This window comes from Bison bison, unplaced genomic scaffold (genome assembly GCF_000754665.1).
Source record: "Bison bison bison isolate TAMUID 2011002044 unplaced genomic scaffold, Bison_UMD1.0 scf7180017864110, whole genome shotgun sequence".
NCBI classification, from domain to species: domain Eukaryota; kingdom Metazoa; phylum Chordata; class Mammalia; order Artiodactyla; family Bovidae; genus Bison; species Bison bison.
The window spans coordinates 1,747,624-1,762,109 of NW_011494682.1; the positions used below are offsets into that span (position 1 = coordinate 1,747,624).

At 36.4% G+C, this 14,486-nt stretch overlaps 1 protein-coding gene across 3 annotated transcripts in view; it reads right to left on the reverse strand.

Moving 5' to 3' along the window:
- Positions 1-14,486, reverse strand: part of SLC4A4 (solute carrier family 4 (sodium bicarbonate cotransporter), member 4) — a 364,017-nt gene that overhangs the window by 189,793 nt on the left and 159,738 nt on the right. For all 3 annotated transcript variants that reach the window (XM_010839087.1, XM_010839088.1, XM_010839086.1), the window contains exons 5-6: positions 12,323-12,483; positions 2,597-2,776 (exon numbers count right to left, since the gene is read on the reverse strand). In XM_010839087.1, the coding sequence (XP_010837389.1) occupies positions 2,597-2,776; positions 12,323-12,483 (341 nt within the window). The remainder of the gene's footprint in view (positions 1-2,596; positions 2,777-12,322; positions 12,484-14,486) is intronic.

Genomic DNA, 14,486 nt, shown 5'->3' on the forward strand with positions numbered 1-14,486 from the left:
ATAAGAAGGAGATAATGCATTTTGAGTATTCGTTAACATTATTTTTAATATATAATATCTAGTTGTATGTTAATTTTTAATAGTAGCTGTGTTTAACAAACAGTCCTCAAAATTCCTGATAACAACTGGCCCTTGCAAGTATATAAGAGGTGGCATATGACTAGGGAATGAAAAAATTTTTAATCTAGAGTAACTCCAAAGATTTCAGCCATTAACTGCACGGGTATTATTATAACTAAAACTGGCAGCATTCTGAGTCTATTTTATAGTCTATGATAAAAAACCAAGGTGATAAGTTTATCTACATTTTTACATGGAGGTATTAGAATCTATTCCAACTACCATAGATAAAAGATTCTGATTTATTAAAGTAGTATAAAATGTTCTATACTTTTTATTTTAGAATTTTATCCTAAGAACATTTCATAGTTGTTAAAGATATTAAGTATTTAAATCCTAACATATAAAGATAACTATATGTATAAACTTGCAAGTTAAGAACAAGTGCCTCTAGAAAATCAAAAATTTGCCATCTGATAATTTATAATAAAATATTTTGGAATCACCTGAAAGTCATTCTTATAGTATCTCTCAAGGCAAAACTTGCCTCTAGATATTTAAAAGGCCAAAATATGTTTTAAAGGCCTAGTCATATTCCATGCTTTAGGGTATTAGCTGATCAGCTGACAAGTCAGAAAGAAAAAGAATCACCTGCACTTCCTGCTTGCCTTCTGCCCAGCATCTGAGGCATTGCACATGTGAGAAGCTCAGTAGTGAAGGCAACTGCAACTTTTCTCTGCAGTACAAAGATCTACTGATAGGGTAGAAGATGAATGACGAGCAATATCAACTCAATAATTGCATTTCACATCCAAATACTCTCCCCTAAAGCACAAGATACTGCCACAAAGACCCAACTGTTCCTAACTTTTACTCTACCTACACGTCCAGGAAAGTTAAGCTCATACCACACTGGTGGTAAAGGCACCCTTGCTCTGCCGTACTCATTCCTCTTCTCATTGCAAATACAGCAATATCTGAAAACAATGCTCGCTTCTTTATACTACCACTGACTTCACGATAAAAAATAAATCTCCAAATCATAAAATTTTCATTTTATGTGAGACAGAGATTAACAAATAAGATACTAAAAAACAGACTTGTACTTTAAATGCCATAATTTTTAAAATATGATTTGTTCTTAAAATTATTTGTGACATCAGTTTCAACAAACTGTTTATCACATAACATTTCCAGCCATTAAACTATTCAGAATGCAATTTAAAAAATAAATAAAATGGGAGATGCAGAGAAATCAAAACATTTCCTGTGAGCAGCAATATTTCAGATATGGTAGAACCATCAAATTGTCATAGGAATGTTCTAGATTAGATTCTTCCTTTTGTGAATGCTTAGTTTAATTATTTATAACCTGTTGCGCTTCAAAAAGAGAAACACAGCAGCAATTACATAAATATAAGTCACTCAACAGAATTGAACTTTTCATCTGATTCTGCTGACTTACTAAACACTCATTTTAAAAAACTATGTGGAATGATTCCAAAATATAGCAAAGTTTGCTAATAGTAAGCTCTCTCCCAGAAAGCCATTAATTTTAATATTAAGTAAGAAAACTCAATTTCCAGAAATAGAGTGAACTGAGTTAGAATTCAGTTTATACACTTCACTTAGTCCATCTTTTCTATGACAACATGTTTTATATTATTCTGAAAGTACAGCTGAGAACAGCAAATTAAAACTTCCCTTATCTACTCATTTCTCTTAACACCAAAAAGATTGGGCGTGGGATGGAAGAGGCCTCGTTTGACCAGTCCAATGCTTAGCAAGTCTTTACACTTTAATTTTCCATACCTCATGAGAATAACTTCTCCCTTCTCAGCCTACACCCAATTACGAAATTTATTCAAAACAAAGACAATGATACAGAAGCCAGACACTTTGCAAGAAATTCTGGTAAATGTAAAAGAGTATACATAAAACATAGTGCCTTTCCTATTGCTACAAAATCGGGCTAATATCCTACCTGAATTCTCACATCTATCACATTGCAAAAGAGCAGATTGGTTTTTTAAGCAGTAAAAATAATATTGAATCTTATTTTGATGAATGACCATCTATAGGCTGGACACCATCTCATATATCAAGCAAACACTTCACAATACGAGATTTCGGAGTACCTATTAAAGCTTAGTCTGTCCTAATTCTGACAAGCCACCAAGTCAAAAGCATATTCCTTGATGTACTCAATAATATACAGGCCTGCTGATTCATTGGGAACATTCAATTGATTCATCACTGCATTATTACCAAACCCTCTCAGTCAATCAGAATAGAGGTGTATGGAGCAACCATGGCATCTTGGCATTTGCAGCCTACAGTCATAATTGCTGAAATCTTTCCAACAGGACTGCAAATCTTCCCAGTTGGTTAAAACATGTCATTATGAAATGGTTGTGGCATATGAGTTGAGAAAAGAAGAAATAAGAAGAGGGATTTAAAAAAAAAAAAGGTGAGAAGAGGTGGAGTAAAGTGAGTAAGGTAAGAAAGGGCAGCGGTCAGGCGGGCCCTGCATTACCATTATCAGGGTTGGTAAACATCCTACTTGCACTGGAGACAGTCTTCCCAATGTCAGCCAGGGATCGAAGGTTGGATTTCTTGGTTTGATGCCGGTGCTTCCGGAGCAAAGTATAGGTCACCTTATCCTTAAGGTCAGGTTTCAATAGGCCTGTCTCAATCTGATGGTCAACAATCATCTCTGAAATAAAAACAAAGCAAAACCAAAATCAAAATTCAGTCACAAGACCACAAAGTTAAATTTTTTTAACTTATTTTTTTAATAAGTTATTTTTTAACTAAAATTGTTAACTCTGATTTTATGGATGTTATCCTCAAATTTAATATCAATATATTATTTTTCAATTTCCAACTTCCCACTTTCTGTGAAGGTAAAGATACAGGGTATAGTACTATTGGCATTAAAGAGAGTTAGAAATATTCCAGTATTAATTACATCTTTGGAGAGGAAGAACTGCTTTGTAAATTTTTTTCAATCCTGGTTGAGAGTGAATTCATATTAATCACATTCTTCTATGAGTAACACAATAAATAATTTACGCTTTCCAATTGTTTAAAACTAAGATTAGAAAATTTCATGTACTCTTTCATAGGAAGTGTGCCAGAAATATAAATGATATGAAAAAATCTTGAAGAGAATATATAAAATTTAGCATCATGTCATTATTGATTTTCTTAATCTATTCTCTCAAATTCGTCTGTAATTTCTTTATAATAGGACAAAGTAAAAAAAAAAAAAAGATAATACCTTTGCCCATATCAGGTTATTTGAACACTAATTAATCCAGTGAAAGAAAGGTTAAAGTACAAAATTATACCTTAGTCTTTTCTAAGAAGGGAGGTTTATTCTTCCTGTTTAGATCCAACTAAAGCCTTTACCACATATTCTATAATTCATTTTAAAGTATAACCTGACAAGAATTTTCTAGAAAGTTTAATATCTTAGTTTTTCTACAAAAAAAACCCAAAAAACCCTAAAATTTCTACTAGCTTTAAACCACCTTCTTTAAAAACCACTTTAAACCACCTTCTCACACTATTTACAAAAATAAACTCAAATGGGTTAAAGATGTAAATGTAAGACCTGAAACCATAAAACTCATGGAAAAAACATTGGCATTATACTCTCTGACATCAGTCTCAGCAATATTTTTTTAGATCTGTCTCCTCAGGCAAAGGCAACAAAAGCAAAAATAAACAAATGGAACTACATCAAAATAAAAAGCTTTTGCACAGTAAAAGAAACCATCAACAAAACAAAAAGACAACCTACTGAATGGGAAAAGATATTTGAAAATAATATATTTAATAGGGGTTAACATCTAAAGTACTAAAGAACTAGATCAGAATAGACATTTTTCCAAGAAGACATATAGATGGCCAACAGACATCTGAAAAGGTGTTCAATATCACTAATCATCAGGGAAATGCAAATCAAAACCACAAAGAGATATCACATCTGTCAAGAATGTTACTATCAAAAGATAACAAATTAGCAGGAATTAGTGAGGATGTGGCAAAAAGGGAACCCTTGGAGAAGGAAATGGTAACCCGCTTCAGTGTTCTTGCCTGGAGAATCCCAGGGACAGGGGAGCCTAGTGGGCTGCCGTCTCTGGGGTCACACAGAGTTGGACACGACTGAAGTGACTTAGCAGCAGCAGCAACAGTATACTGTTGGTGGGAATGTAAATTGGTGCAGCCACTATAGAAAATGGTATGGAGGTTCCTCAAAAGACTAAAAATAGAACAATCACACAGCCCAGCAATTCCATTTCTATATTCTTGGACAAAGAAACCAAAACACTAATTCAAAACAATATATGCACCCCTATATTCACTGCAGCATTATTTACAATAGCCAAGGTATAAATGCAACCTAAAGTTGGACAAAGAAAATGTGATATATAACATATATATATATATAATAAAGTATTACTTAGCCATAAAAAAGGACTGAAATCTTGCCTTTTGTAACAATATGGATGGATCTAAAGGGTATTACACTAGGTGAAATAAGTCAGATGGAAACACAAATACCAAATGATGTCATTTATGGAATCTACAAAATAAATTTCACTTGTGGAATCTACAAAACAAAATGAACAAGCAAAACAGAACCTGACCGAAAGACACAAACAAAATAGTGGTTGCCAGAGTAGGGGAGAGATGGGTGGGCGATGTAGATGAAAGGGATTAAGAGGTATAAAATTCTGTTCTAACATAAATAAACCACATAATGTAATGATAGCACAGGGAATACCATCAATAATAATATGGTAATAACTCTGTATGGTGACAGACAGTTACTAGACTTTTCATGGTTGTCAATTCATAAAGTATATAAATGCCAATTCATAATGTTGTACACCTGAAACCAATACAATATTGTATGTCAACTATGCCTCAATGAAACATAATAAAATAAAATAATCTTAGAAAAAATCTTTCCCCCAAATTTCTATTCGCTCTTTTATTTTCCAGAATGGTTCTAACTAGAAAGGATGAATGTGCTTCATAGAAATTGCTCCATTGGTACGTCTGCTGCAGGACATGTTTTACTCTAACAGAAAACAAGAAGTCCTCTTTCCCACAAATCAACATGTCAGCAGTAGGACATAAATGTAGCCTGGTGGCATCCTCCTGTAATGTCACATCACAGGTTGATACTCCTTTGTCCAAAATGGGGCACAGGAGAACCTCTCACAGAATCTGTGTGAAACAGGCAATGGAGGAACAACACCTCATGTCTGCAGTCAGGGCTTGTGTCCCCAGCAGAGAACCAGAACAATGGGTCCCGGGCCCACCTGTTGCAGACACATGGCTGCATTGAGCACATGTCAATTATTTTCCTCTTGCACAAACTTCTCTGTATACAAAAGTGGAGGAGAGAATAAAAGTTCTTCTCTAAAAGTCTGACAAGAAAATTAATGGGTACTGATAGAAAAGTTATGACCAACCTAGAGAGCATATTCAAAAGCAGAGACAGTACTTTGCCAACAAAGGTCTGTCTAGTCAAGGCTATGGTTTTTCCAGTGGTCCTGTATGGATGTGAGAGTCGGACTGTGAAGAAAGCTGAGCGCCGAAGAATTGATGCTTTGGAACTGTGGTGTTGGAGAAGACTCTTGAGAGTCCCTTGGACTGCAAGGAGATCCAACCAGTCCATTCTGAAGGAGATCAGCCCTGCGATTTCTTTGGAGGGAATGATGCTAAAGCTGAAACTCCAGTACTTTGGCCACCTCATGCGAAGAGTTGACTCATTGGAAAAGACTCTGATGCTGGGAGGGATTGGGGGCAAGAGGAGAAGGGGACAACAGAGGATGAGATGGCTGGATGGCATCACCGACTTGATGGACGTGAGTCTGAGTGAACTCCGGGAGTTGGTGATGGACAGGGAGGCCTGGAGTGCTGAGATTCATGGGGTCGCAAAGAGTCGGACACGACTGAGCAACTGAACTGAACTGAACTGAACTGATAGGACAACAGCATCTCCCAAACACTGCCATCTCTTTGCAAAGAGAAGTTACAGATGTTCAAGGGGCTTTGCTTGAGCATGACTGTACCTCTCATGAGTCCTCTTTTTAACAAGCACTCATAGAACCGGTCTCACAGTGAGAGCTGACAGTTCACACAGTGTACAGTCAACTTCCTGGGATCCAAGGAGAGGCTGAATCCAGGCTTTCCATCACAGGCCTTACACAGATGCTGTCAATGTCACATATCACTGGACCACTTTGTAGACAGCCTGGGAAAGGCAGGAAGAGTTTCTACCATAGGAATGTTTTGGTTTGAGAGTGGCCTTTAGCTCTGAGTATTTTTAACTACACAACCCTTACTCAGTAAAACTCTCAGAACAGATCCTGTAATTATAATTAACCCTCTGTTCCATATTAAAATAATTAAGTGCTACTGAACACAAACCTCTCTCCTTTCCCTTGAAGTCTTAATCAAAGTGGAAACTCCATTTTACAGAAGAACCATAAAAATAAACATACAGCCCTGGCATATCTACCGCAAGCATATCAAACTCCTACTCTAATTTCAGGGTTGTGGATTAAAGTGTTTCTTATCTACCCTTTCTTGGCAGGGCCTCCCTCTATTCTTGCCTTCCCCTGTAATCTCAAACTAATCCGTATATAATGCACAGCCAGCCCTCTGTTACTAATTTCTGGAAATCACCAGTTAGAACATGTTAAAACACCTGTGTAGCTTATGCCCTTTATTAAGTTTCCATAAAAATGGCCCACATTACAGGGGTCTCTTAAGCATAAACTACAAAACCTTTCAAGGAAAGTGGAGGCGGTTAACATTTTACAGCTACACTGAAATTAAGCCTTCAATATTCGAAATCCCACAAACACTACCAATAGAGAGAGAAAGCGCCTGCTCAAAATGCTCCCAGAGGTGAAAGGAAATTCAAAAAGCATCAGGTTCAAACTCTTAAACAGATGAAAAAAAGCACAAGAGAGGAGACACTCACAGACACAGCCTTAGTAGGGCAACGCCCCCCCCATCCCAACTCCAAATTAAACCAAGTTTTCTGATTCACAGTTTAGATCTTTCTCCATATCATATAATACTTTTCTTTCTTTTAAAAGGAAACTCTAGACCAAAGGGGGAAAAAAAATGAAGAGAAAGATGGTCATGCTCCCCCCAAAAAAGATTAAGGGTAACATTCTTTTAAAAACATACAAAAGCCCAAGAAATATACGGTTTCAAGACTAACAGACAACTCAGATTTATACAAATGTAACCAGTTTTATGTTAATCTATCCAGCTGGCCCCAGCGATGTGAAAGTCTTATATAATAGACAGTGTCAATGATGATAGTAACAACGAGGATAAGCTTTCTTGAAGGCTACTTGGCCAATACAAAACAAAACCCTTTACAATGTTCAAACCCTTTGAATATTTCACCATTAGAAACCTATAATCAGGAAATAAGCAATTTCACAAAAGAATAACAAAAATGTTCATTTCTTGTCTTTATGATAAAAACTTAACAGCAACTTAAAAGCCCAATTATAGATTATTAACTATTTTGCAGCCATTAAAATGATGTTTATATTTATGTTTAATAACATGGAAATATTCATACTATGTTTTTCAGTTAAGAAGGGCAGATTAGAGGGTTATGGTATGATTCCAGCTCTAAAATAAATTTCATATGTGTAAACAGAGATGTACCCAAAAACTGTTGAGAAAATATCTCTAAGATAAGATTAGTGGTATTTTGATTTTCATGTGCTACATGTTTTTGCATTACTAAAAATGAACATATTTTACTTTTGTGATGAAAAATAAATATATTATCATTTTGAAAATATAAAAGGTGTTAAAAGCAAGAAATAACATGACTAATATATCTGCCAACATGCACAGCTCAGGAATGCCTTTAAATATAAAAATTAGAGCTCCAAAAATAGAACTACATTTTCCTAATCCATTTCCCATCATAATACCTGAAATGCCTTATAAATTTTTTTTAACTTAGGAGGGGAGGAAAATTCCCATGTACTTGGCTTCATATGTGAATGATGTTCTTTAAGTGTAAAATTATAATATGATTGCAATAATGAAGCTATCAAAGTAACCTATACAATGACATTTTATCCCTTAAATAAGACAAATTTTCCATTAGCGTTTAGAAGGGGATCTTCATGAAGAAAACTAGGTCCTGGGAAGAATCAGAATGAGGCTGAATTTTGTATACAAGTGTGAGAAGTGACACAGCTTCAGCCACTGCTTGTAGCCTCACATGGTGGTGACTTTGCACCTGCAAAGGGAGGGTGCCCCTTGGAGGCGACTGAGAAGGAGAAGCAGGTAGACTGCAAAAAAGGATTAAAATCATGCTATTGTTTGTTTCGTATCATCACACTTGCTATGATTTCTTTTTCTTCTCTTTTGTGGAAATAAAAGTGGGGTGAAGAGGAGATGTATCTTAAGACTTAGCTGCACATAATTCTCAACTCTGAATAATAGCACCATTCAGGAGACGATAAATCCACTGCATCCTCTACTAGAAAAAGATTTTTTAATAATCAAATAATGGCAGTAACTCAAGGTACCTTGTCAATTTTTATCACTCGAAATCATGGCAGTTTTTTTCTTTCATGTTGTTTAATCTGCTGTAAAGCTTTGATTCTTTCAGAAGATTTTTAAGTATTTCTTTCAGTCACTGACACTCTATCAAACAGGCTTTTTTCTCTACTCCTCCAAATCTGGTCCATTTTTTTTCTCTCTTTATTTTCCTTGTAAAGTATGTTATTTGCCTCTGAATTGTTTTTCTGTGTTATCAGCTCCAGAATGACAGTGCTGTCTCTCTGCCCACTTGCCTCCGGAGTGGTACAGCAAACATAATACTCAGTGATGACACTTCAAAGTGACCTAGCAGTGTCCAGTTTTAAAATTGAATGACAGTATTAAAGTGAACATGTGGAGGTTAGAGAAAAAACGCCACAACTGATAAACAAAAAGTAATGGAAAATTAAAGTGAGAATGTAAACTGCTTGATGAACCTTTCTTGGTGCTGATTTAGTGGCTAAGTCATGTCCAATGCTTAGACCCATGGACTATAGCCTGCCAGGCTCCTCTGTCCATAGTGTCTCCTAGACAAGAATACTGGAGTGGTTTGCCATTTCCTTTTTCAGGGGATCTTCCCAATTCAAGGATCAAACCCAGGGTCTCCTGCACTGCAGGCAAATTCTTTACTGACTATGCTACCTAAATGTAGTAAATAACAGAAACTTTCTCTTTGGCTATTGGTTAATGAGGCTCCAGTATCATGTGGGACTCGGTCTTCTACCACATGGAAAGGGTCAGCAAATTACTGAAGGCCAGAAACTCTGTAAGACGGCTTTTTTCAGGTTCTGAAGATCTCGAAGACAGTTTAATAAATAAGCACAAGTATATAATTTGACTTTAACATTCATCACCCTTGTTGATCATATTTAGGCAGAGCAAAGAAGCTATGAGGTTGTTTCTAGCTCTCTCCACTATACCTTTCAGAATCTTTTCTCCTGTTCGTGAAGTCTCTGAGCATCTCTTGACCTGACTCAGTCTATAGTCAGATCTTGCTAGGTCAACTTTATCCTGGAATAGTCATGGAAGTATACGAATAATTACATCTGTATAAGAATAATTACATCTGAGATCCTCATTCAATTCTATCAAAAACCCTGAGAGGTCTACCTTTATCTACCTTCCATGGATGAAATACAGAGACTAAACAAAGAATTAAGTAATGAGCCTTGTCCATGGTCATACATGCTACAAGAGGTAGACCCTAATTAACCACTCCCCAACTTTAAATCCACCATTCTCTCTATGACACCACTCTGCCTGTCATGGAATGAATACATACCTCTGCCAGAGAGTAGGTATATTTTAATAGAGAACAAACCCTGGGTTCAGTGAAATGCATCTCCAAATAGTGGAATTACAGGAAGTAACCATGGTCTAAGGTAGGACTTTTTTATTCAACACAGGAAACCTCAATGACCCTTAAACCACAACATATATTCTCCCCCTAGATTGCCGATCCATTGCCCAGTCACAAATTTAATCCCATTTGGCTCTGCCTTTAGGCATTTCTAAATTCAGACATCTTTGCTCCAGATTAGTTCTTAAAGCCTGAAAATACAGAAATTGTGATTCTCACTCAAAAATTGGATTGCTTTTCATTAACTATGATACATCTTTAGATAACAATCTCACTTGCAGCTTTTAACAAATGAAATAAGTCAGTGAAACAAATACCCTGGAAAACCATTCCTTTCCTTTGCTTCTCTCTGTCTTTGCAGATCTTCCCTGGATACAATAAACCAACATCTCTTCTCACATATCAAAGGTCCATTTTCAGTCTCACCTGCTTTGTTAACTATGAAAAATTCTGTAGAAAGCAGTATTTCCTACATTATCTTCTTACTACTTATTTATGTGGACATGGATTTGTAATATATTCCATTTACAAAGTGGTAGATTTGTAAACCTAATTCCAGGGCCCAGAATAGCGTCTGGTACATGGTAGAAGGCCATGTACCACTGCTGAATAGATTTATAAACTAATTCATTCTATTCACCTAGCATCTTCACATTAGACTTCCTCCCTTCTCCACTTGCAGCATAAGCACTTCAGATACAAGGCAAGTGTAGAGCTTCCTTGTAAATCTAACAAGCCCTCTGAAGAGGACATAGATATGTACAGATCAGCAAGATATATACCCAATTTGAGAATGAATCTTCTTGTCTAATACACATGCTATAGACTTCCCATTATCTATAAAGACACAGATGCCACAGACAAGACTTTGCCTTCTGATATTCAAAGAAATTTTGAGATTACATAGGAATTTTACACTGGTCAGTGGGGCCATGATCCACATCCTCTTCCCACAGTCCCAGAGTAAGCACACTGCAGGCCCCTTAAAAAAGTGCAGTCATCCCTACAGGGGCAGAGGTCACCGAGCTATGGAATTTTTTTGGAATAACAAGCAGAGCCCCAACACCTTTCCTTAAGGAAAACATGGTCTTGAGCACATCAATCTGCATGATAAAGCAGCTTAGACCAGGTTCTTGCTAGAAAATGAAAACAATTATTACTCTCTAGAACGCAGCAAGGTGTGCACAAGGTGTTTGACATGGTAAATTAACATTCAGTGCTCAACACCACACAACACTAATCACAAAGATGCCAATGTTGCCCTGCACCATGAGGCCAGTGCCTTGCTGGGGGCTCTACAAATGATCCTCAGCACCAATGAAACCCAACTCATTCACTAATCAATAAGGTTCCACAGGCTTCTTGCCCCACCCAGTTTTCTCTACATACAGCTAAAGAAGCTTGACGTTCACCTACAAAATCAACCCAACTGAGGGACTAGACATAGACCAGCTTCCTTTTTACAGAGGATTTAAACCCTATTTTACAGATGACAAAACAGGCCCAGAGAAGCTCAACACAATGTCTAAGATCAAGAAGTTCTAGAAATCTAGTGTGCCGACTTCCAGTCCACTATAGCAAAGGACATGGGGGGAGAGTTCTATCTAAAAACCTCAATCTATGCTAATATCTGAAGGGATGCAAATCTGTCCATGCAAACATGGTACCAATTATCATTTTAAAAATAACATAAAAGTGAAAAGCATAAGAGAGAGGACTTAGAAATAAAACTGGATGGAAATATGCCAAAATATTAACAACAGCTATGTTCAGATGGAAGTACAATGGATGATTTTTTAAAATTTTGTTCTCAGTATTTGTCTGTATTTTCCAAATTTTCTGCAATAAACCTTAAGAGAAAGAGGAACTTCCCTGGTGGTCCAGTGGTTAAGGATATGCCTTCCAGTGCAGGGGATGCAGATTGGATTCTTGTTTGGGGAACTAAGATCCTACATGTCACAGGGCAACTAAGCCCACTTGCTAAAATTACTAAACCCAGGCACTTCAACTAAAAACCCGTAATCTGCAACTAGAGAGAAGCCTGCGCACCTCGATGAAAGATCCCATGTGCTTCAATGAAGATCACAAGTACTACAACTAAGACCTGATGCAGCCAAAAATAAATAGGCAGATATTTTTAAAATAACAATAAAAATTAAAAGGAGACAGAGATTAAATGCTATAGAATATTCAGCTCTGCTTACACTAGAAGTCATCTGCATTGAAAAAGATTCATAGACAGGCAGATAGAGCAGAAAAAATGCTAAGAACTTAAGACAACATACTTACCCACCAACTGTGGGAGAGAAGAAGCTTCCCTGTCTAGCATGATGGATCCTTTCTCCATACACGTCCTCAGCTCAAATAAGCTGTGAAGGGACAAGGTGGCCACGTGGGGTTTGCTCCATCTCTCTCCACCCTGTTCCACTTTTTCTTCAAACTTAATCCACCTAGAAACATGAGATTCAAGTGAAGAGCAATTAAAAGTGTTCTCATCACCTCTGGAAATAGCAACACCAACCTCTCCAGTTCCACCCCCACCAGCACTTTCAAAATGTCTCCTTTTGTGGAGTCTTAAAAGCTTATTCTATCATTAACTGAATTACCTTTATAAATACACCAAACAGACTCACCAGCCTGCTCCTCTCCCTGGTGTTAGAGAGAAAGAAAAAAAAACAATGTATTCTTGGTTTTATATCTATCTACATGTAACCATGAAATCTTTAAGAATGATTACTGAACAAATTTTTTTTAAATAATGTAGGAAAAATATGCATTTCAAATTCTCCATGTGGGTGGAGCCTACAGTGTGTAAAAATAATCACTATTGTGAGAATTCTGTTGTAACTTCACAAGGCAAGTTTATACAAGGTGAAATAATCAGTAATGAACCAAAATTTATTGTAAATATTTAAAAATATGGTGTGTAAAATGGTTAGACAAATATAACATTCCCCTTTCATGCTTAAAGAGGGCCAGCATGTGTTGCTGTATCTTACATTAGTAACTCTCTCTAGGTTAACACAAGTTCCCTTCTCATCAAGATGCTAATAGAAGCTTTTACCCCTCAAGCTTAGCTCCACATGTGTTTAAAAATATACAAGCTCAGTAAACAATGCATCTACTCTGATAGTAACAAATCTCTTATTAACCCTAGTAATGGAACAAATAACCCTATTTTATAGTTTCTTCTTTCCAAGATTTATAGACATTTTGATAACTTAGCAATATATAGGAATGCAAAAAGTTTAATGGAAATGAGAGCAAAACACATTTGACAGTCTTTATATCCCACCTATTATATATATTGACTCTTCCTACACTGGTAAAGGGAAATAGGAAAACATCATGATTTTGCTGTTTATCATGACCAGAGAAAACGTTGCTTTCTATCACTTCAAAACTCTGAAAGATATTGGACAAGATAAAGAAGGGATTAAAAATTCGTTTCCTACACTCTTCACCCAAAAGTTTAATGATTGAAAAATGTTTTCCTAGGAAAAGCTAAACACTCATCCAACTCACTGAAGATGAGAACAAAGGGCAGAGATCAGAGGAAGCTCTACATAAGGTATTATTTATAGACTGCTCACCACTCCCAAGGGGAATAAAAGAACACATTATTAGAATCATGAGTGAAAATAGATCAACACATCAGCCACAATGTCAAGGAAAACTCAGAATTCTAATCAAGCCCAACACTCATGTAATTCATGAGTATATTAGCTATATCCTAAATTCCCTCTTTCCTCTCCCACCCAGGAAATTCTCACACTTCAATGCCAACCTTATCCCAAACCTCACCCTCCACCCTAAGACCCTCCACCTTCCCTCTGTATCCCCAAAAGTGTAAGGAGTGGAGGTTTTCACATGTTTTCCCTCACATTAAAAAACCAACACCAAAAAGCTCTAAAACTTCAGAACTAGACCTTGTTTATTCTACAAAAGTAGCTTTGAAACATTCTGAAAGAAAGATCTTTAATATTCTGTGTGTGTGCGTGTGCAAGTGTGTGTTAATTAACAGTTCTTCACCTTTGTTGGTATTAGAACCACAGAAGTAGATGGAAATGAGAGAAAAATGACAACTTCACATCACATTCTTATAGAATTCTATGGATTTGCCCAGAGGATAAAAGGTAATTGGGTTATTTTGAAAGTAATCATTTTACAGAGTATATTACACTGGCTAACTTCAGGCATATTACCTTTTCAGACTTACAGAATCTCTAACATGTTGATTGGTGACAAGTATGTGAATCATATTTCCATTTGATGTTATAATTTATCACTCAAGATGAGAGTCTAGAAGATTCCATTGTATATGAAACCTAGTCAGAATTGCATATAATTATGTTATCCATAAAGATGGTAGTAGTGGTCTTGCTTTTATTTCTAAGAGTATTCTTATTATCTGAGGGATAGAATCTTTGGTCACAGAATTTAAGTCCAAGAT